Source organism: Acomys minous (genome assembly GCF_964271855.1).
Source record: "Acomys minous genome assembly, chromosome: 1".
Taxonomy (NCBI): Eukaryota; Metazoa; Chordata; class Mammalia; order Rodentia; family Muridae; genus Acomys; species Acomys minous.
The window spans coordinates 23,740,579-23,759,755 of NC_140483.1; the positions used below are offsets into that span (position 1 = coordinate 23,740,579).

General features: G+C 43.2%; 1 protein-coding gene across 1 annotated transcript; it reads left to right on the forward strand.

The window, feature by feature from the left end:
* The first annotated feature begins 125 nt into the window (after positions 1–125).
* Positions 126–18,904, forward strand: HSD17B7 (hydroxysteroid 17-beta dehydrogenase 7). The gene is made up of 9 exons (XM_084787242.1): positions 126–284; positions 1,965–2,168; positions 3,767–3,859; positions 5,346–5,460; positions 8,281–8,475; positions 11,334–11,438; positions 11,676–11,732; positions 13,571–13,669; positions 15,003–18,904. Exons 1-9 carry the CDS (start codon positions 250–252, stop codon positions 15,102–15,104), a joined length of 1,005 nt encoding a protein of 334 aa, XP_084643368.1. The 5' UTR covers positions 126–249; the 3' UTR covers positions 15,105–18,904.
* The last annotated feature ends 273 nt before the right edge of the window (positions 18,905–19,177 follow it).

Genomic DNA, 19,177 nt, shown 5'->3' on the forward strand with positions numbered 1-19,177 from the left:
CCCCACCCCATAGCCACAACTCCTGCCAGTCGGCTTCTGAACGCTGGGGGCGGGGATTACCGGGATTGGCTAGGACTCCTGCGTCACGTGGCTCCGCCCCTCGGCCTATCTCACCCCACCCGGCTTTCGCTTGCGGAGAAGAAGCGGGACTGTGATTGGTCGGTCTAGAGCCGGGGGACGGATGACGTAGGAGAGGTGGAAGCTGCTGCGGCTGCAGGTGCCGGCTAACTCGTCTGTGTGGCGTGCAAGATGCGGAAGGTGGTTTTGGTCACAGGGGCGAGCAGGTGAGGCTTCCTACGGAATCCCGGAGGCTACGTTCCGGGGTGCAGGGAAGCGCAGGTCGGTGATCCTGAACTCATTGCGGTGGGGACTCCGCCGAGACCGTGCCCCTCCCTTCTCTGGGCCGCCCTAAAGGTGCGATCAAGCCCGCCTCACTGGATGCTGGGTAACTGGCGCTTTGAATTAAACATGACAGGGGAAAGGAAAAGTAGAGCGGCAGTGACTGATAAGCCTGGCAGTGATGCTGAGTCTATGATGTCAAGAGACCTGGTGTTTCCACAAAGACCCTTCCATTCTCCCTATCAGTGACCCAGTCTCTGAGAGGAGTTATTTTAGGTGCACACATTTCACTTCAACCCTAGGCTGTGTCTTACACTCCGGGTGTTTAAATGTCAGCATCCATGAACTTTAGGACAAAAGGGAGATTTCATTTCTGCAGCATGTTTCCCATACTCTTCCCCAGGAACCTACAGACCTAGTAGTTGTTTGTGCTTAAGGCTTGTCCTATTGGAGTCAACAGTTCATAGTTATTGCAGCCTTGATCATTTGACCCTTGGCCTACTTCTCATTTGTCCGGGAAGAATGTGTGGAGTGTGGATCCCACCAACGTTTCCCCCAGCTGCTTACACTGATATTTTTGAGGAACAAATACAGGATTTATTAAATGCCACTTAAGCCCGTTTCGCTGACCTAACCACATACATATTAACTAAGCCAATGTAGGAGGGGGGTCTGTCTTAGGTTTTTGTTAGTGTGCCTTCCTTCAGGTTGCCTGGCTTTGATGGTTCTAATGTGGAAGGTGCATATAGAATTTTGTGTGGTTTGATATATATTGTGTGTGAAACTATACACAAATATGCTTTGATAGTTTGAAGGAAGGACGAATAGGCCCATATGTGTTTGATACTCTGCTGGCAGGGCCACTGGAGTCTGTAGATTCCAGACTCACTTTGGGGTTCTGTTTGCTGCCAGCCTGCATGAGAATTTAGTATTATATACCAGGATGTTATTACTGCTAGTAACTGGCGCCATCTGCTAGCCGCTTTCACAACGATCTTTCTGACCTAGTGTGTCCAGCCTCTGTGAGCTAGGCTGCTCTCTGCTTCTGTCTGTCCCCATTTGGTTGATATCCCTACACTGGTCTGTCTCCTCGGCTCTGAGGGCTCTTTCTTTCTGTTGGGTTTTCTGCTGTGACTTAGTAGTTGACAGGGATCTACTCTGAAAAAAAAAAAAAGAAAAGAAAAACAAACCCCAAACCAAAACCTCACCCTAACTCTAACCCCAGCCCCAGCTGTAATAACAGAAATATCAAGAGGTAATAGAATTCTTGCCTTTGAGGCACTTACACAGCACAAGAAAATAGAGACACAGTAAACAGCAAATAAGATCCTCTTTGCAGCATTTTCTGGGGCATGTATTAAATCACACCCTAACAGGCACCCCAAACCCTACTACTTGCTGTGTCATTGAACTGTTTCAGAGGGGGGAGGTGGATAGGAGCCTAATCACATGGCTTAACGAGGAGATTCCTTCCTTCTTCTCATACTGTTTGGGTATTTTCTCTGTGCCTGGGCTTCTCAGGGGAGCTTGTGTTGACAGAGTCAAGTGTCTGAACCAGAGAGAAATGCCTTGTTAGGACCACTTTGGTGAGGGATTCATGCCCTGTGCCTGAATTGTCCTCTCAGTGGCATTGGGCTGGCACTTTGCAATCGGCTGCTGGCGGAAGACGATGAGCTTCACCTGTGTCTGCTGTGTCGGAACCTGAGGAAAGCGGGAGCAGCTCGCGATGCCCTGCTGGCCTCTCACCCCTCCGCCGAGGTCAGCATCGTGCAGATGGATGTTGGCAGCCTGCAGTCGGTGGTCCAGGGTGCAAAGGAAGTCAAACAGAGGTAACACATCTCTTCTTGACAGATTGCTTTCTCATGTGGCCGCGCAGCGTGACGTGCAAGCAAATGATAAAGGCCGGGGGCAGATGGAAAGGTGATGGGTATAGTGTAAAATGACCTGTGCTTAGGAGATCTGGACGGAATGATGGTGGAGCCCAGAGAGCTTGCAGATACCCTCTCCAGTTGGCAAGAGTGTCATTGTGTCTGACACCAGGTCTTGCCACCTCCTGTGTTCTGTTCTGTTGGAAGTAGTGATGCTGTTTTATTCAGATAGAGACATTACGGCAATCCTTTCATCTTTGAGTACACTAATTATGCTCTTTGATTGAAGCCAGAGCTTATTTTCCACACTTCAAAAAAAAAAATGTTTATTGATTTGTTGTGTACAGGGCTCTGCCTGCATGTACACCTGCATGCCAGAAGAGGGCACCAGATCTCATTATAGATGGTTGTGAGCCACCACGTGGTTGCTGGGAATTGAACTCAGGACCTCTGTCTGGAAGGGCAGCCAGTGCTCTTAACCTCTCAGCCATCTCTCCAGCCCTAATTTCCACACTTTACTAAGCATTGCTTCTTCATGCCTAGAAAATTAAGTTGCCATTGCTCATATTTATAAACTATGTAATGGAATAGTTAATCTGAGGTCCCACTGGCTTCACTTGCACAATGAATGGTGGTTATAGCAGCAATAATGTCATTACTTAAAGTAGTCATTTTAATAGTTTGAACCATTTGGTTGTTATATAGCATGATCAAGAAATACTGGTGCATATTCCATATTGTCAGCCAGATATATATTTTGACAATCAGTTTTATTAGCTGTGGATCTGCCCTGGGTTACATAGAGGGTACAGTAAGGTGCCTAGGATTCTGGGAGATTCTGAACATGGGTGTTACCTTAATATTCTGGGAGCAGGCACTGCGTGCCACAATCCCACTTTCAGAGGGATGCACTTATTTTAAGGCTTATGGAGTTTCAAAACTGAGAAAGCTCACTCAAGTCTGGATCTCTCAGCTCCTCCATGACATGTATTCTGGAGTGAGCCCACTGAGAATGCATAGTCCCCATAGGGCAGCTACAGTTTCAGAGAGTGAGAGTGACCTTCCATTAGTTTCTAATGCATGCATAGCCCCTGGCCATGAACCCTGAGTGGTGTCCACTCGGGTCTTCTGTTTTGGCAGCTCCCTGGCCAGCCAGATTCTAGCACTGCTAGGTCAAGTCAGAGCTAATATACAAATTTAACTTGCCTGCTGTGGAGGGTGTGAACTGGCAAAAAGGGCAATGACTTTGTAAAACAAGGATGGGCCGGGTGGGGATTATTGATCTCCAGTGCCTAGTTAGTGGACTACAGTTGGATTTTTATATAGAGATTGAACTTCAAAGCCTATTGAAACCACCCTGAGCAAAGATACCCAGGTGTTCATTGTGGCTGGAGGAACCTTTGAGAAAGAATTATTGTAACCCTGACATTATGTGGCTTGTGTGGCCATCTTAATTGGTTTGGAAAGGGTTTTTCTGTCCTTGGACATTCTGTAGTCTAGAACGGAGTGCAGTTTGTCTCATCTTTTCTCACAGTGTCACTCTGGCGTTTTACCTGCAGGTTTCAAAGGTTAGACTGCTTATATCTGAATGCTGGCATCATGCCCAACCCCCGGCTAAACATGAAAGCATTCTTCTCTGGCATCTTTTCAAGGTAATTTTTATGTTCTAGATCGGTGGTCCTCAACCTGCGGGTCACACCTCTTTGGGAGGATGCAGATGACTCTTTCACAGGGGTCACATATCCGATAACCTGCATATCTGATATTTACATTACAATTATTAACAGTCGCAAAATTACAGTTATGAAGTAGCAATGAAAGAATTTTATGGTTGGGGTCACCACAACACGAGGAGCTGTATTAAAGGGTCCCAGCGTTAGGATGGGTAAGAACCACTGTTCCAGATGAACGGAGTTCTAGAAAGGTGTTGCTGCCTCCACGGCGTTTGCCTTTTGTGTGTATGTGGAGTTCAGGGATGCTGAGAAGGATGAAGATCCATAGGAAGGAGGAATTGGTACCACAGTAGGCAGGTCAGGTTATCATCTTTGTGGAGAACACAGCATGTTGTCATGGTTTTCATAATGCTCTAAGTCTCTGGGACAGAGTGTGCCACTGGCGGATCCGTTTTGGGTCAGGCAGCATTCTTAGGAGGCTGCATTGAAGGGCGCTTAGCTGTGTGTCAGGTTCTCTGCATTTCCTCAACATACTGGTCAGTGTACCTGACACACACAGAGCTTCTTGTGATGCACATGGGTATAGTGGCTTTCAAAGCCATCTAACCACAAACCAGAGTTAGGAATGTCTTCCTTGTGGCGTTGATTCATAGGTTTTTGGGGTTTTTGTTTTGTTTTGTTTTGTTTTTTGTTTTAACTTTTCTTCCATAACAACAAAACATGCACTGATCCCACCATTAAGCTGATCTCCTACCAAGGCACTCTGTTAATTTGTTTGATGCTCTTAGAATTCCTAGTGAAAAAGACAACCTGCTTAGCTTTTTTCTCAGTAATTAAACACAGTTGGTATGGGTGAAGACTTTTTCTCATGAGCATAGCTGTGACTGCCCATGAATAGTTTATCTATGATCTGATAGTAGTGGGAACAGGAAAGCATGCTAGGTGCCTCTGTGAACTGGGGGAGAGACGCACTTAGTATCTCATTTAATACTCCCAAATGTCCAGGAAGTTGGTATTTTGTCATTATGGATCAAAGAAGGTGTGTGTATGTGTGTGTGTGTGTGTGTGTGTGTGTGTGTGTGTGTGTGTGTGTGTGTTTGTGTGTGTGTCTGTAAGTGGGTGTAAATGTGTGTGTATGTATATGTATGTGTGTGTCTGTAAGTGTGCATGTGTATTTGTGTCTGTGTGTATGTATATATGTGTGTGTTTGTGTGTCTGTCTGAAGTGTGTGTATGTGTGTCTGTAAGTGTGTGTACATGTGTATATACGTGTGTGTCTATAAGTGTGTAAAGTGTGTATGTATATGCATGTGTGTGTATCTGTCTGTGCATAAGTGTCTGTATATGTATATGTGTGTATGCATATGTGTGTGTGTGTGTGTGTGTGTGTGTGTGTGTATAATATCTTCAGCATTTTCAATTAAAGGACCTTTAAAACGTCATGATGTTATTTTCTGCCATTTCAGAAATATGATTCACATGTTCACCACAGCGGAAGGACTGCTGACTCAGAACAACGAGGTCACTGCTGATGGGCTCCAGGAGGTGTTTGAAACCAATCTCTTTGGCCACTTTATCCTGGTAAAAAGGCTTGGGTCATCCCAACTCCATACTTAGCACTGTGTCCCTGCGGTCGTTAGTTTATGGTTAATGGTAACTGAGTATTTCTGTCTGATCACTGGCCTCCGAAAATGGAGCTTACACAGAGAACCAAGGAAGTAGATCATCAGACACACAGGCACCTTTTAAAACAACGTCCATAACAGCAGAAAAAGCACGTTAGTTCTGTTCTAGATAGTTCTACAAACTGGCTCGGCATCACATGGCCTGGGAAAGTAAGCATGCTGTGGTTAAATGCTCACACATAGTAGCAAAGACAAGTATAATATGAATAGTGTCCTCACATTTGTATAAACAAAAGAAAAGATTTAAAAAATATACATGTTCAAAATAGAACAGAGCACTGGTAGCCATTGATGAACTGGGACACCAGGTTATTAGGAATAAGTGGAAGATTCTATTTTAGTCTCTGAATTTTAATACTGTTTTGTTTTTAGTGATAGGGACTATCACATTTTTAATGACAAAGTTCTATTAAAGTATAAGGTTGGACTAGGAGTAAGTTCTAATGTAATCTTCTCTTAAATAACTTTGTAGAGATCTATCATCTAATGTTTCCTGGATCTCCTTCGAACCTTCTCCTATTTCTTTGCCATCTTTTTGAATTATTAAATAAATAGTAATTGAGAAGTGGTGGCTCGTACCTATATCCCAACACATAGGCTGATCGCTAGGAGCTTGGGGCCATCCAGGGCTACGATACGAACCCCTTTCTTAAAACAAACAAACAATAGGTATTAAAAAATAACGTGGTAAGAATAGAGAACGAATCCGTTAATAATATTGGTAGTCTTGTTTTGATGAATTTGCTGTTTACAAAATTAAATTTTTAGGAAAGCCAATGAGAGCTGTGGCCATGGGAGAATTTTCACAGGTGTCCTCGCTTGTCTTTATGTAGGCAGACGAGAGTCATCAGGGGCCTCCGATCCCACTTGCCGGATAAAATGATGCCAACGCTCTGATTGCAATGCCTTCTACTTCAGTTAGGTGTAGGAATCAGACCACATTTCATGAAACACATACGTGAATTGATGGTTCAGGTGTAAATGAACAGACAGATCCATCCCTAGTTTGATTAGCATATGAAAATGACCAGACCCTGGCAGGTGTTATAACGAGTGGAGGCTTCTTCCTGTGAGCTCCAGCTTCAGTGAAGTGTTACTGTTTAGGAGTGGGTAACTGACTTGGTCTCACACACAGGGGCCTTTCCTGGTCGTGTTTGGCTTATCTGTCCACTGCATCATGGAGCACGTCTGGGCGCTTTCTTGGTGGGTTTTTCCTTAGCGAGCTAATGTTTTCCAATAGTTGTATATTTTCAAAATATTCACAAAGATAGTACAGAGAGTCCGCGTACTTCCTATACTCAATTTCTTTTATTTGCATTTTATATCTGTATGGTGCATCTGTCACAATAAGTGATATAGTGCTGATACACTATTAAGTCTAGACTAAAGGTCATCAGTTTTATTCTGTCTCATTATCAGCCCTGGGAGTCCATCCGGGGCATCACAGTGCATTTAGCAGTCAAGGCCCTTAGGGTCTCTTGTGGTAGTTTTACAGACCTGCCTTGTTTTTGGTGGCCTGCTCTTCCACAGAGTGTCTCTCAGTTAACTTCTCTCATGGTTGTCTCATGGTTAGATGGTGAAGTGCATTTGGAAAGACTGGATATAAAGTACCTTTCTCACCACCTCATGTTAAAAGTGCACATTCTGAGGCAAGGCACATTTGTTGTGTGCTTATAATTCCCATGCTTGGGAGATGGAGACAGGAGGACAGAGAGTTCACAGCCACCTGGCTTGGAATGAGGCTGACGGCAGGGTTATGACCTTCCCAGGTTGACCTTGAACACTTGGCTTGGCGTGGCTTGTCAGGCTCCTCCGCAGTGAAGCCGCATTCCCTTCTCCACACTGTAGTGTTCGGAAGACACTTGCTGTGTGTAGTCCACACTGATGGGGTGAACTTCACATTTATTTATTTATTTATTTAGGTTTTTCGAGACAGGGTTTCCCTGTGTAACAGCCCTGGCTATCCTAGACTCGATTTATAGTCCAGGCTGGCCTTGAACTCACAGAGATCTACCTGCCTCTGCCTCCCAAGAGCTGGGATTAAAGTGTACGCCACCACGTCCTGCTGGCTGAACTTCCCCTTCTTAAAGATGGATTATCTTCAGAAAATTTTTGGAATATTTCTGTCAGGAAAATTTCTCTTTTCCATTTTTTAAAAATTCAATTCATTTTATGTTCATGAGGAATCATGGCTACGTATTTTATATGTCAAGGTTTCTCATCTAAAATGATAGTTCTCTCTAGTTTCTGTAACGTACACGACTTACTATGTGTGGCATCGGATGATAATTAGATGATTATTTGCATAATTCTTTTCTTGATTTTCCTTTTTCACTTTAAGATGTAAACCAAGCTAAACTCCTATTAGCAATGAAGATCTGGGTTCTTGTTGCTGCTTAGATGTTAATAGCTCTAGGCCTGCTCAGCTAATAAGCCAAGGAGGTAAAATGTGTGCACACTGACTCATGGGTGTATACACATCTATACGTATATGTAGCCAATCTGACATGAGGAAATACTGATGTCTCTAACTCTAATCCATTGCTACCCATATTTCTTTTCGCTTCTTCCCTTTCCAACCATGCAAAACCTGTTTCTCGCTACCATATCTCTATCCATTTGCTTGTTGGATTCCAGAATACATATATCGAAGTGTTAAGTCGTCAGCATACACCTTTAGTAGCATGCACTTTCATTCTTTGTCGTCTTTGCTCAGATTCGGGAACTGGAGCCGCTTCTCTGCCACAGGGACCACCCCAGTCGGATCATCTGGACGTCCTCTCGCAATGCCAAGAAGTCTAACTTCAGCCTTGATGACATCCAGCACAGCAGAGGCCACGAGCCCTACAGCTCCTCTAAATACGCCATTGACCTCCTGAACGTGGCTTTGAACAATAATTTCAACCAGAAGGCAAGGCGGCCTCTCAGACATACAAAAGTTAACCGTTTCTAGTGCAGGCTATTGCACTGGCTCTTGTAACAAAAGCCTTAGTGGGGAGATAAAGAACGCCTGTCCTCTTAGGAATATGCAGTTTACTATCAGTTCTGAGTCCTTCAGGAGCTCTGGTGCTCTGCTAATGGAACGACACTGGACGCTCCATAACTACAGTAAAGCTGTGACTAGGTACTTGTAGTGCTGTCCTCTCTGGCCTCTTCTTCTGCTGTGTATGTCCTTTAGTGTCTTCCCCACTGCAGCTGGATGGATCTCGCCATCCCAGTTTTCAGATGAGAACACTCAAGTTTTGAGAAGTTGAGTCCTGTACTCAGAGGTCACAAGACTCTCGGACTTTCTGTACTGAGCCACATGCCTCCTAGGCTCTCTCATGCCTCTGACTAAAAGGCAACCAGTGATTATAAACCTCATGGGAGGTGATGATAAGGCCCCTTAGCTCTGTCTCTGTGAGGTTACAGATTGAGAGGGTGTTTATAAAAAATAACCCCGGAAGGCACTGCTGCTTCAAATGAGCTGATTGCCCAGGTCAGACACCTTAACTGGAATTCTTGTCTTTCCCGTTGGTGGTTTCCCCTTGTCATAGCAGCTTGGAGTCAGAGAGTTGGCCCAACTGTGAATTTCCTTCTAACATTTTGAAATCTTTGAACTTTGTCACAGTTGCTTCCAAGTCCTGTTGTTCGACATTCCCCCTTTTGGAGGGCACGGTCAGCTGAATTTGTTACATGCTTCATAAAAAGCTCTGGGATTTTATCTTTTTTGAAAACAAAAGTGTGAGAGTGACTACACTGATGGGGCCGTCTTGAAATAGCAGGGGTTGTTTGCAGCCCGTGATTATTCTTTCTTAGTATTCCTGGGAAAGAACATCTAGGAAGTTACATTGGGGGATTACATTTGGAGCCTTTATAATGACTTTACCATATTTTTTTTTGGCTTACTTTTTAAACAAATGAACATTATTTTAGTCTAATTTCGGTGCTGGGGATCAAACCCTGGGCTTTGCACTTGCTGCAGCGCCCTTTGAGCTACATCCTCAGTTCTTGGGGAATGGACGAGTCTCTGTTTTCTTCCTGTCTCCCTGTCTTGAGTCAGCATCTTGTGTATCCCAGGCTGGCCTCAGCTGCTGTCTTGAGGCAGGGTGTCACTATGTAGCACTGACTGGCCTTAGGCTGTTGTGCTGTTCAGGTGGGCCTCAAATTCAAAACTGCCTCTCTCCAAGGGCTAGGATTACAGGAATGAGCTAACTTGCATGGGCACTTTCTACTTTTTATTTAAAAGGAAAAAAGAGTAAGAGATTAAAAGTAACCAGGATGCAATAAAATAGTTACTCTAACAATAACATAAAATGTAGTAAAATTAATTCCTGAGCTACAGGGCTTACTATAGATGGCACAGGGTAATCCTTATTGCCGTAATCCCTGTGTTTATGTAGGCTTTCTATATAGAGCCACAGAGAAACATATGTTGGCATTTATATATGTATATGTGCACACACACATATATACACAGACACACACACACACACACAGACTCTTACAGTGATCAGTACATTACTAAGGAACTGGTCAGAGATCTTGAGTTAAAGGTCTTTGTTCCTCCTGTTGCCAAGAGCATCCAAGCAGCTAGTGTAACTGACTTTTGCTACTTTGTGGCTTCTTCTTTCTTCTACCCTTCTCCACCCCTTTTCTCCCACCCTTTCAATCTCCTAACACTAGATAAGAGAGAAAAAAGGAAAGAGAGGAAAGATATCCCTGCATAAAGTCAGGGGTCAGAGAGGGGTGACAGTATTGTTAGACTACTTTCTGCTGATAAAGCTGTTGGGTTCTTTGGGGCAAGTTTGATCTTCACCATCAGGATGTCTGATTTCTTAGTTTCTTCTCTGTGCACAACAACTTAACAAACTATGACCAAGAACAACCAACAATAACCAACTACCAACCAACAAAAACCCTGCCTCTCGGAGCCCTAGCATTTATAAACCCTCTAAAAAAGTTCCCAGAATTCCAAATGTCACACAATCGCAGAAACTATATAGTGGGCAAATTCACACCCTTGCTAGAGCAGGAGACAAATCATAGTCAGCTGCTGCGAAGCAGCCCCATATGCCCACACTGGGATTAAAACAAAAACATATTCTTATATTTCTGTGTTTTTTTTTTTAAAATAAATGAAAATTCCATAATTCTCACTATAAGCTAGAGATGTGGGTCTATGTTCCTGTAGTGCAGTGGTGTTCAACCTTTCTGACTCTGTGACCCTTCAGTACAGTTGAGATTCCCCAAACATAAAATTATTTTCACTACTGCTTTATAACTGTAATTTTGCTACTGTTATGAATTGTAATGTTAATATATTTTTGGAGATAGAAGTTTGCCAAAGGGGTTGTGACCCACAGGTTGAGAACCACTGCTGTAGGGGAACAGCATATGTTTTAAATCTAGCAATTTGTATTTAATTAATCATAACCTAATTGAAGGCAAGAACTAAACTGAGAAAGCCTGTTCCATACTTAACTGGGATTGATAAATTAATCTTTAATTAATCCATGATTAGAAAATCCTGGTAATCAGGCCCCACTTTTTCCCCCCATCATTGATTGGCACTTCTTAAAAGTGTAAATTTCTTGTAGACTTTCACATCCTGATCCCAGTAAGTGATTTTAGACTTAAATGGCCCTCTAAGTGCCAAGGGCAGCTGAGGGTGCAAACTTGCCATTCTCTGCTTTTCTGGGTCATATGTGTGTGTCTTTTATTAACTAGCATCCATGAGTGATCTACATCAAATTAAAATCCTAGTGTGACTCTCCTGTGTGTTCCCAGGGTCTGTATTCGAGTGTGACGTGCCCAGGTACAGTACTGACCAATATGACATACGGAATTCTGCCTTTCTATGTCTGGACACTTCTCCTACCAGTGATATGGCTTGTAAGTGGCAAACACCATTTTTTTCTTTTTTTATGGAGTTATGAAATATTAAGAATTTAACTCTTAAGTGGTAGACACCCATTTGACTTGAAGTATTTGATGTGCTGTGCTGTAATTATAAATGTAAAATTTCTTTCTTAAATTTAAGTGAAAATTTTTGTTGTTGTTGTTACTACTCTAAATGGCCACATAATACTTGCTGTTTTGCTTTTTGTGTTTTTTTTCTTTTTTTGTCAGCTTCGCTTTGTTGCAAATGCATTCACTTTGACACCGTACAATGGAACAGAAGCACTGGTACGTTATAGAGTTTTATCATGTGTGTAGTGGCTTTGTGAGGGAAGGCGTAAGCTCACTGATGGCGGTGAGCGGTGTCAGGGAGAAAGGCTGAAGGCAGCTGCCCTCAACCTGTGGGTCATGACCCCCTCAGGGTCATCTAAGACCATCGGAAAGCACAGATGTTTACATTACAATTCTTAAAGTAGCAAAATTGCAGTTATGAAGTAGTGATGAATTTCTTTATGGTTATGGGACATACAGCGTGAGGAACTGTATTAAAGGGTCACGCAGCATTAGGAAGGTTGGGAACCGCAGCTGTAATGGAGCAAGCTCCGTTTGGTATTAAAGTAGGTACCATGTAATAATCAAGATGTTAGAAGCGTGACATTTAGGAGAACACAGTTCTGTAGAAGCAAGGTGCACCAGGAGCCACAGGAGAGGTGGCAGCACACGGCAGCATCGGTCAAAGCAAGAGGATGACCAGGGAATGGCTTCCCATGGGTAGGGACAAGAGTACGGGGAACAAGTCCTCTTGTCTTATGTAAAGGCTTTCCTCCTAGAGCCGGAGAGGTGGCTCGGGGTGAAGAATACCTGCTCTTAGATGACCCAGTTTGATTCTCAGCACCGACATGGCAGCTCATGACTATCCAAAAGTCCTGTTTCAGGAAACCCGACACCCTCTTCTCACTTCCACAGGCACCTGTACTCACGTGGTACACAGACATTCATGCAAGCAGAATGTGAAGGCTTGCTTATCTAAATGTGAAAACCCTGAGTGAAAATTAAAATAAAATTATCATGGTCCCAAACTCCACTATAAATAAAGCACAAAGAATACTTGAATGGTTCTAATCATTTGAAAAGATGTTTTTGCCTCACTGACCTATGAGAAGTGCAAATTAAGTTTATAATTCAGAGAACAGCTCAGATTAGCAAAGATTTGGAAGTTTGATGTAGGGCTGTGATGGCTGGTGGTAAGGAAAAATAAGAACCACTCCTGTATTACTCAAGCTCTGTGGAGGACTTACAGGCCAGCTGAGTCAAATACTAAAGGCACATGCCCTCCACCCAGAAGTTCCATTTTTTGTTGTAGTAGATATCATCAAGCTTTTACAAAATGATGTTGTCATCATCTGCCATGGTTTAGTTTGTAATCACAAAGACTTCAGCCTACCACATATGTTTTTTCCATTAAAAGCTGAACATATCAACCACAGCTCATGCCCAAGATGGGATTCTGTACTTCCCAAGGCAAACGAAACAGCTCAGTATGTGTAGATTTGACAACTTGAAGATATGACGCCCAAGTGAAACCTTCTGTGTGTTATGCTTCCGATTAACAGAGAAGGGTATATGTTTCTCAAGGAAGAGATGCTTCTTGGCATGACCACACACGATGGAAGACTGGGCTATTCCCAGAGATAACAGCTTAGTGGCTGCAAAATTGGAAAGGAAGGAAGACTTCCTTTTTATACCGTGCACATCTTCTGGACATGTGCATCTTCTCACTGGTAAAATAGTATCCCAGTGATCTGTGGGTTGCTGTGCTGTGTGCTAGGAATGACACTAAGTAAGCCAGAGGACGAGCCGTGGATTTATATGGGGATTAAGGAAGAAGTGAAGGGTTTTTGTTGTTCTATTTTGTTTTTTGCTTAAGTTGGCTCTCAGAGTCTCATGTGAAGCAGGCTGCCTTACTTTCTCTCTACAAAATATGATAGCGGCTTCTGAAGACGTTTAGATCAGCTAGTGGTTTTTGAGCGGAATCTTGCGATTTCACCGGGAGCTCTGAGCACTGATGGCAGCTCACACTTGCTTGGGGCAGGGGCAGCATCACTGACATGGCTCTTCCTTTCCAGGTGTGGCTTTTCCACCAAAAACCAGAGTCTCTCAATCCTCTGACCAAATACCTGAGCAACACCACAGGCTTCGGGACTAATTATGTCAAGGGCCAAAAGGTAAATTTGTTATGTGGGAGATACTGCCTGTGATGCCGACAAACCTGCCTCCCGAGTCTTCACTCTGGTATCATCGGGGTGTGTTCATTGCTCTCTGCTTTGTCCTGTCTCAGAGCGTAGCTTTATGCATCTTCTTTCTCCTAAGCCGCTCTCACCTGTGTTCTTGTTTAAGTTTGCTCATTGTTCAGATCTCAAGGACCTTCTCCGTCTCTTCAGACCAGGCCCTGTGCCCTGCTGGGGGATTTCTTGGACCTATCCTGTGTAGCACTCACCCTCAGGTGCCCCTGCCACAACAGAAGCTTTGGGATGGGATTGTACCTGTTTCCCTAGTGTGCTGCCTCACATGGAGACTTCCAATAAATACACCATGAGTCGTAGGGAATACAGACCCTCCTTCTATGTGCAGTTAAGCTGTCTCTGAACGTGCATTCTGTTTGAGAGAATTATCAGCTTCGTCAGACATTTTTTGGAGAGGCACGGGATAGAATAGAGAAAGTCAAATTGGTATTGTGCCTTTTGGAGTCTAATTTAGAAAGAAATCACATAGAATTGCCTGGCATGGCAGTTGGGTGAGAGCATATCCTTGGGACCAAGAGAACATGTAGCTTTGTCATGAGCAAGGTTTCTTGTAGCTTCCTGTTCTCTGCCCGGGTCACTGAGGATGCACTGGTACAAAGTAGAACTAGATCGAGGCAGGTAAGTGATTGGAACAGGAGAGATCGTAACATTTCCAATATCAACATGAGTAACTAACAGGATATAATGAGGATACATGCTATTTCCAGAATGTTGAAAAGCTTCCTCAATCCCTAGCCTTTCAGCTTCGAGAAGACCCTGTTTTTTGAAGTTTAGGCTCCCATGTTGACTTGGGAGCTCCATGTTTGTAGGAGCTGAAGGATGGTTCTTATGATTGCTAAAGTAAGATTTTTCTGCAGGAGGAACAAGAATGCAAAGTAATAGCGACGGAAGTCAGAGGCTCTGCTTTCTTGTACACAGAAGCACTTTGGAAGGGGTTGAGCATCTATGGGAATTCAGACCCTGGATTTCCTTTCCTCCCCTGTCCTTTAGCAGGTGGTTGGGTACATGTAGGAGCCAGAGCAGGAAACGACACTCACAGTCGAATGTCTGTCTTTCTGCGTAAAGCAAGCAGCAGGAGGTTTGGTGGGTGCGGAGGTTGCAGGAACATTTACGTCCTCATGTTCTCAAGTGTTCCCCACCAGTCCCTGAGTGGCCCCTTCCAGCTCTCTTCCATGTGTGGGTGCCCTGCCTTTACTCACATGCCTCTTGTCTTATTTTTCTATTGCAGTCTTCTCTCTTTGTGCTTGTTTTCTAGATGGACCTAGATGAGGACACTGCTGAAAAATTTTACCAAATCTTACTGGAACTGGAAGAGCGTGTTAGGATAGCCATCCAAAAATCAGGCCGCTCAAGCTGATGGTGACATTCTCCAGAGCATCCCGTACCTTTTGTACGTCCTGGGGCACGTGGCTTTCCATCCGTGCTGGACGATAAATATTTGTAGTAAACCGTAAGCCATAATGGTCTCTCCTCCTACCTTTCAGAATTCTCTCCAAGGCTCTGTGTGCGTCCGTGTGTACGTGTGTGCAAGCATGCACATACTTGTGAGAAAGGAGTGGCAAAGTGGCGGACCCAACTAAAACACCTTTCAGAATAGTGTCCTGTCAGAGGGGCTGGAGGCTTCCACCTGGAGCCCAGTGAGGGGACACGGGTGCAGCCTGAACCTTCTTTTAGTCCAGCCAGCAGGAACCGTGCCCCTGAGTAGCAGGGCTAGCTTCCTTGTCTCTTCTTTGTGATGCTTTTCTTACTCTTCCCCATCTGCTGCTTCGGATTATTTTAGACAGATGTCCATCCCCACAGTCCCCACGTGACAGCCCATCCCAGCGGCCCTCATGTGACTGCCCATCCCAGCGGTCCCCACATGACTGTCCATCCCAGAGGTCCCCACGTGACAGCCCATGCAGTCAGCCTCAGGAGCATGTATGAATGTGTTTGGGACATGAGCATCATTTCTTCTCTTTAAAAGTGTTCTGTTTTTATTATGTGGTGGAGCCATCAGTGGGCCTGGTCTTTACTAGCATCTGCAGATGAATTCCTTATGAACAGCTTATCTCCATGATCATATTTCACTGGGATTAAACTTACAGCAAAACATTATTTATTCATGTTTCAATTAAAAAAAAAACCAACCCTGAAAAACTGCTTGTAGGCCATCTGGCACACAATGGAAGTAGAAGAAAATAGTTAACTTTTATGTGTCAGATGATGAGTTTTTCAAACCTTTTGTGTATAAATCTTAAAGAGCCACACCTGAGCATCCTTTGGTATGAATCCAAATGCTGAACATGGGTAGATATTTTTATCATAAATAAAGCCATCCTATCACTTGGGATATAATCAAGTCAGTAAATTTTTGAACAAAAGTGAAAAAAATGATACATAAACATAATTTCCCTACAGCTTGTGGTATGAAAATTTTCTGATGAGAGTTTCTCTAATTTTGTTGACCAAGATTGTTTTGTCAAGATACAGGTGAGAATGAGACGGCACCCACGGGCCCCTCCTCTGTCTTTGGGAGACGAGGAGTTGTAGTTCATTCTTCACCCACTCACAACTCCCATTTGGAAAAGGCCCCCTCTCCACTATGAACTCAACTGCAAAGCGAGGCAGCCAACCCTTCGCCCTGCTCTTCCCCGATGCTCTGTGTGAACCATTGGGATCCCTCATTTGGTAGAGAGTGCTGAGGTTCCCTAGAGACCAGTAAGCTAGAGGTCCAGACATTGCTCTGTGAGGCGCACTGGCCACCGCCCTTCTGCCAGATCATCCGTCCTGTTTCCAGGAGGCAGCCTGGAGCTCTGCGGGATGGTGGAGGAGGATTATGGGCCTTGTGGCTGGTTAATCATAAGCTAAACTTCCCTTGAGAGGCGAATAGTTTGGGTTTTGGTTATTTGTGAGGTTGAAAAGACATGTCCTTTTTTCTAGGGTTATCAACCTATAAACATCAAGTTATTCATAGAATTTCTTTATTATCTCTTTACTGGCTACAGTAGTAATTCCCTCTGTTTTAGTCCTGATACTGTATCTTTCCATTGTCAGGAGTGCAGGAGTTTTTCCATTTTGCTGGTGTTTACAGAGACTCAGTTTCTGTATCACTGCACTGATTTTTTTCTCTCCCTAGCTTATATATTGTCCATACAGATTTTAGCTTGGCTTGGTTTAATTTTCTTCTTTTTGCTTTCTTTGGGTTAAAATAAACTGTTTTCCTAGTTCCTCCAGGGAAAAACTTAGGTTCCTTATTTGGAAAATTTTCTTAATTGCTGCTACAAGCATTTAATTATATAACTGTCTCTCCTACCCCAGCTGCACTGCACCCCATGTTTGCTGATGTATCATCTTCTTTTACTTTCTTCCTTTCAGCCCTATATATTTTTTTAACTAACTTTTGTTGAGATTTCCCTTTATGAGTTATTATAAGTGTTACTTAATGCTCATATTTTTTGAGATTTACAAGGTTGGTACTTGGCTGGGGAGATGGCTCGGTGCTTGAGAGCACTGGCTGCTCTTTCTGAGGACCCACGTTTGATTCCCAGTACCACATGGTGCTCACAAACATCGCTAACTCTGGTTCTAAGGGATCTGATGCCTTCTTCTGGCCTCCATGGGTGCCAGACATGCATATGACGCACAGGCATACCTGCAGACAAAACAGCTATACACATAAAAATAAAGAATTCTTTTAAAAGTTGGTACTGGCTTATAGGTGTAGTCTGTTGGGATTTTATGGTTTTATGTTGGTATAGTCAGGATACATTGAGTCTTATTTCTATATTAAAATTTTTGAATTATTATGGTCCAGGATCTTTTCTGCGTGAATGCGTATTCTGTGGATTTTTTTCTTCCCACCATACCTGATCCTATTCCTCTTTGGAACACTTGGGATTGCTCTCTTTGTATTCTGTGCAGAGGTCATGGTCGCTCTTCAGGCAGTTGTTGTGTGGGAGGGCCACACTGCTGTACTCAAAACAGTATTTTCCATCTTTACGTCAGTCTTCGTTTCTGTTACAAGTTTACTCTTCTTTTTCTTTCCTGTGTTCAGTCAGGTTTTTGTTTTTGTTTTGTTGTTCTAGGCCCATTTCTGGTTTTAGTTTTACATTTTTGATTCATTTTCTTAATGTATTTTAATTTATTTATTTTGCATGCCTGGGCATATTGAATTCAGGGCTATGGCGTTCATCTGCCTTGTAGTAGATTCCTAGGCATCTAGTAGTTGTCAACAGAAGATTTTCCCCCCAATTTTTTTTCACTTTTCAATTAGGTCTTTGATAGTAATTGAACCTAAGCTTTCATCATGTCCCTCAGGTTTTGTCATCCTTATATACCTTTTAAAAGCAAAATAAAATATTTATTTGAGGGCTGAAGAGATAGCTTAACACTTACGAGCCCTCCCTGCTCTTCCAGAGGACCCGAGTTCTCTTCCCACACTTGGCTCACAATCATCTGTAACTCTAGTCGCAGGGGACACAGTGTTCTCTGTTGGCCTCTGTGGGCACCGGACACACAAGTGATGCACAGACATGTTCAGGCAAAACATTCATACACATAAAAATAAATCTTAAAAAAAAGAAGCAAACCAAAAACCATTAATGGGGGATGGGCGGTGAGAGTGAAGTTGTAATAAAGCTAAAATCTGCACATTACCCACTGCGTCCCTCCTTACCTGAGTGCTTCCTGACAGACGTTAGAAGCAGGCTGACCCGGAGTGCACACTCCCACTCTTCCTGTAGCGTCCTAGCCACATTTGAAGCTGCCACTTTCCGACATGTATACATACACCAGCTTTGAATCACTTTTACTTTCCCTGTACTGATAGAGGGTGCTTTAAAAAAAAAGTTACCTAACTATTTTTGTGTCAAGCTGTCTGTTTATGTATCTTCACATTCCTGTTTGATTTTTCAACCTTTGATTATAAGATTATTTATTTTCTATATAATAAAGAGTGAAGCTCTTGGCTAAAAATTAATTTATCTAAAATGTGTACTTTTCTCTTGTTTCTTGTCTTTTAACATAACGAAGGATTAACTCCAGGAGCTTTGGTTGTTGTTACTCACTGTATTTCTGGCATTCAGTCAATGGTTGGCATTCACTGGGCTCTTGATAAACATATGAACAGTTGATTGAACAAGTGCTTATTTAAATAAAAGTACCCTGCTGCTTTGATTTTGGACTCAGTTGATTTTTAGTATGCCAAATTTTAAAAAAGCTACAGTGTATCCTAATTTGGAGTAATATCCAGAATACTGAGCTAGAGTTTACTGAGGCTTTGCTATTATTTTCTAATTTTAGAACATTATGTTATACTAGTAAATATACTCCCTTCTCATGTGATTATTGTCCATATTTGTGAGTTAACTCTTGAACGATTTGACAGCATCTATCACAAGTCGAAGTGCATGTGCCTTTAGCACTTCAGCATTTCTAAATTTATCCTAA